We start from the raw sequence: 5,007 nt of genomic DNA on the forward strand, positions 1-5,007 counted from the left end.
GTTAAACAGGACTGGCCCCAAAACAGCCCTGAGGAACCACCTGGAATGCACCAAAACACGCGGGTGAGGCCTTCAGTTCAGTCAGAGGCGCCCACCATTGCGTGGCGCAGCCGTGCTTACCAATTTTGGAAGGGAAGGGCGTTTCGTCGTCCAGCTGGTACCGCACCCACGTCATCAAGTAATCGATGTACTTGGGAGCCGAGCACTTGATTGGTTTCTTTATGTTGGTGCCGTCTGCCCAGTGGTACTCATACCTGCGGGACAGGAAAGGACAATTAATTTTTTTATTCCAAGGTAAAAATGGCATTTTTGGGCCCTGTGGCTTCCTCCTCATCTCAGTCAGGAGACGCTGCAGCACTTGGGATCCTCAGAAGTGACGAGAGCAGCACTGGGCCTTTTTGAGCTTCTTGAGCACAACACAGCAGAGTTAACACCTCCATCCCGACCACTACAGCCCCAAAAGTGAACTTGGATTTTGTGGAAACCTGCTCCGACGTCAGTATTTCCTTAAAATGAGACAAAAACCAGCCAAAGGGGAAGTATCAGAGTCATCGCACACTACCTACGTTAATTCACCTACGGCTTTTGGATACCCACCAGGAATTTGGCAATCCCTCTACCCGCACAGGAGATGGGCGCCTTCCCCAAGAGACCACCCCTGGGGCCACGTGGTAACCAAAGGCTTTTGGAAGCCACCAGCTCAACTCAACGCTGCTCCGAACCAGGGCAAACATCAGCTAACACCACACACCACCACAAGCTGCCTTCTCTGAGATCTTTCACAAAATCCTTCAAAAGCAGGGGTAAAACCCCCGTGTTTCGATTGTTGCCTCTCGACTGACGACCAGCGAAAACAAACGGTGCCATTTAAACAGGAAGTTGCTACAGGAAACGGCCCCAAATATAGAAACAGGAACTTGCAATCTAGATACTTTTGGGGAAAAAAACGGGGCAGGATGTTACACAGCACCCACACGCACCGCCTGCTGCCAGACTCCCCGAAAACCAGAGACTCGAGCACCCTCATGAACTGGACGCCCTGCTGTCGCCTCACCTCAATAAAACACACAAGCACAGCACCAATGTGTTATTTTTTTCTCCCCACGAGTATTCACACCCCCAAAAAAGCAACAAGGCGCCCAAAATACGCCTTTGCTATTTCCTTTCCATCTTCCACAACGGCCCAACCTTCTTCTACAAAGCACGAGCCAGTGCAAGTCGGCAGCAGCCCCTAAAACCGCCCTGGGACAACACACGTCACACCTGACCACGAAACCAGACACTGTTAGGTCTCTCACAAGCCAGGTCTCTCATTTTCCTTAAAGCAAACCATTTCACCAACGCAATTTTTCAGCTCCCAAACAACACGTGGACCCAACTGACAGGGGGAAAAGAGATCCCCTCGCATGGTTTCCCTGGACAAACATTCAAACTGTTGGCTACCGACCCTGCACAGCCTCCCTGACAGCTGGTGAAGATAAATGATGCCAGGGGAGCTCAATGCTGTGGCTCAACACCATCTGGACATGGCCCAGCCTCTTTTTTAGCTTCTTTCTATGCACCCACCTACTTCCCTACATTTAAATTGTGGCTGTAGAGCACAGTGAAGTTCTTACCTTGGTCCCGCAGACATGACCGGGCAGCTCGCCTCCGTGCAGAACTCTGTGATGGTCCCGTACAACATGTTGATTTGGTTGAAGAAATCCACCGCTGGAAAGGAAACGCAGCAAATTCACTCAAAAGCGTAAACCCAAAGTGAAGCAGAGCAGCAGGTCACCCTCATTCAGCTAACGAAGGCTCCCAGGATCACTGTGATGGGGCTGAATGTGTCGCAAAGCTCTCGGCAAAAACCAAACATCCCCTTCTGAGACATGCCAACCATCCAGGAATTTGAATGGTTCTCTCAATTTTTCCACCATCTGGCTACTGCCCCTAACCAAGCTGTACAGCACGAAGCTCCACGTAGCCTTCTGTACCTTAGATGTGACTGATTTAGCCTCCAGGCACCGTTAAAAAATGACAGTGCCTCAAAAACCCCACTGATTTTGGTAATACAGGAGACCTTCCTTAGGCTGAGCGCTTGTGGCCCAACTTACTGTTTTCCACTGCTCAAAACTACTTTTTCCTCCTTGAACCACCAAAGAAACAAAGTTCAAGACCAGTGTCATGGTTTAGGGCTGGGCTGGCCACAAACCCCGGCCCAGACACTCTATATTAACCCCTCTCTCCTCCCTAGAAGTGAAAAGAGAATAAGGGAGAGAGACTTTACGGGTTGGAGAATAAAGGTTGAAATGTAAAAATCACTAAGTAGAAAATTAGTTCTATTTAGCTCAAACCAGGACAGCCAGGAAGGGCAACTGGTAAAAGCAAAAATTTGTAGTATTTGGCTCTGTGAACCATGCACACAGCAATAATAAAATGAGAACAGGAAACAAAAAAGAAACTCCATGGATTTAAGAGTTCAGGGGACAACACGGTTCTTCTGCTTTTTCCCAGCACCAGTTTTGCAGCTGACGACTGTAACTTCATAATTCCAAATATCGGTACTCGAGGCTGACTCCCGAGTTCAAAAATAACCATTCCCAAACCTAATTAGCGTTGCAAGTCTGAACTCAAAAACCCCACCCCAAAACCACAACGGTCTGGGTTCATTTCCCAGTTTTTGCTCATTTCTAGAGCACATCGCCCCTTTGACGCAGGACCTGACCGCTGTCAGCACAGCACACGCTGCTGAGCTGTGACTAACGATGATGTGCATCATTAAGGACAAAAACCAGCGATTTGGGGTTTCCCACCTCCTCTCTCACAGGACTTACTGTTAACGGCGATCCACTCGTTGAGGTCCTCTCCCTCCGGCAGCATCACCGCTTGTCGGAGGTTGCCGCTCCCCAGCGTCGCTTCCGCATGTTTCAGGAGCTCGTACTGGTGGGAGCCTTCGGGAATGTTCTTCTTGGGTTTGAACGTTTTCGAAGATCGACTCCCACTGACAAGAGAGAAAAAGTTTGGAATTAGCCCTTTAACAGCGTTCCCTTCCCAAAAATGTTTCCTTGCCACTCAGCACTTTTAACTGGGATTAAGCCAATGTTTTCCCCGCCTTCGGGGCAAACGGGTCCTATGTGCAGGCCGAAGCGTTTCTGATGTTGTCACCAAAACACCGCATGCGCGCTTCCCTCTTTCACCCACCAAAAAAACCACCAAAATCACAAGAAACATTCAGTGCCAAGGCCCAAAAACTCATCAAGTTACAGTTACTTTCAACTGTGGAAAGAAAAGCTGACATAACACTGCCGGGGAGCGAAACGACCTGCGGATGGGTCAGCTTGACAGCGGCAAGTACGAGCTGCTGTAGGAAACGGCTCGCTAAAAATAGTGACTTTAATTGACTCCTGAAATGCAAATCACCACTGTAACCTTCCCTCGCTGCGCCGTACGACAGCTGTGCTCAGCGGCTGAGCCGTCGCACAACTCCTCACCAACTCCCCCTCGTCCCCTCCCAGTAGTGCAGCCTCTCCCCCAAAACTGCCACTGCTGCCAAAAATTGGATTAGTTTTGATACTTCTCAACCGCAAAACCATAACTTTCTGACCCTGCCAGCTCTCTGCTTCTGAGTGAGGGGGATGCAAACGGCAGGGACGGCCGGAGCCAAAAGCACGGCTCATGGGGGAGGAAATGGGCTTCTCCGGCATCGCCAGCGTCCTGCCTCCCTCGCACACAACCTCACAGCAGCTTCCTGGCACAACCGTACGGCTCTGCACGCTCGGAGCGGAAATAAAAGACCCTTAGGTCCAGCTTGCTCTTAAACCAAGCTGCTACCTCCAGCTGCGGCCATACCATGGACCCAGCGCATCACGGGGCATAGGCAGAGGAGCCCAAAGGGCAGACCCAGTGCATCAGCAACCCTAGGACAGAGCTCCCCAGCCCCTTCTGGCACCAAAAATGCCTCCAGTCCTCACCCACAGCACCTACAGGGTCCCAGTAGCCAAAAGCCCTCTCACACTTTATAAATCTTTATGTCTACAACGCAGGTAAGCAAGAGTCCCCAACGTAGCTCATCAAAAATGCACTTTTTATACCAAATTAACACCATTGCCCTGCAATCAGGGCTGCCCCACCTCACCTAAGGGCAGTCCCTCACAGGAACAGCACTCAGCACCAAAAGCCCACACTCTTTGCACTGCATCAGCACTCACCCACAGAGCATAGGGCCCACCCAAAGCCCACCCAGGTGAAAGCCCCGCACCCCCAAAAACCTCTTCCCAACCCCCAGGGTCTCCCACTACAGCAGAGCATCCCTGCAGACACTCCTTACCTCCCAGGACCTTCCCCAGTTCCCCTACAAGACCAACCCCTCAAATTCTCCCTGTCTAGGGGGGGATTAACCCTCAAAAGAAAACCTCTCCCCAAAGCCTTCCCTCTAAGACTGTCCCCCAAAAATCTTCCCAGCCCCTCATACACCCCCAAAGCCTCCCCACCATATCTTCCATGGCACCCACCAAACACGGGCACTTCCTGGGGTACCCGGTCCTCCAGGGCCACCCCACTCCACATCCTGGCCCCCTGTCTCACCGCACGGCCGACCACTCCTTCCTCCCAAAAACCACTCCACCTCCAAGGCCTCCTCTGAAAGTCTTCCTCAGCCCCTCCTCGTACATCCCTAGGGACTTCCTTCAAAGCTTCTTTCTCCCCTCCAGAGGTGCCCAGGCCTCTACGAAAGCCCCCCTCATGAGCCCCAAAGCCACTCAGGGTTTCCCCCTAAAACTTCCCCTAAGAGCCCTCCCCCGCCTCAGCACAAGGTCGCCCTCAACCTCCCGAGCACCGCTGGAGCCTCCAACCCCTCAGAGCCTTCCTCGAGGCCCAGGACTTCCCTCACGATACCTTCCTCACGCTCCCAAACACCGCCAGCACCTCCCGCAAGGCCTCCCTCAGCACCCCCACCCCAGGAACCCCCCCAGGGCCTCCCCAAAAGCCTTTCCTCATCCCCCTCAAACCTCAGCCCTCAAGGCCTGC

The 5,007-nt window shown here is 52.3% G+C and overlaps 1 protein-coding gene across 1 annotated transcript; it reads right to left on the reverse strand.

Annotated features, from left to right (window-relative positions):
- Nucleotides 1-120: 120 nt before the first annotated feature.
- LOC104535077 (MOB kinase activator 1A-like) lies at nt 121-4,548 on the reverse strand (the record flags this gene model as incomplete). The annotated part of the gene is made up of 4 exons (XM_010182643.1): nt 4,494-4,548; nt 2,817-3,014; nt 1,617-1,710; nt 121-254 (listed from the first exon to the last, which is right to left on the reverse strand). Coding segments are annotated over exons 1-4 (481 nt in total), but the record flags the coding sequence as incomplete, so codon positions are not given.
- Between the last annotated feature and the right edge of the window lie 459 nt (nt 4,549-5,007).

This window comes from Mesitornis unicolor, unplaced genomic scaffold, assembly GCF_000695765.1.
Source record: "Mesitornis unicolor isolate BGI_N332 unplaced genomic scaffold, ASM69576v1 scaffold32070, whole genome shotgun sequence".
NCBI lineage: Eukaryota > Metazoa > Chordata > Aves > Mesitornithiformes > Mesitornithidae > Mesitornis > Mesitornis unicolor.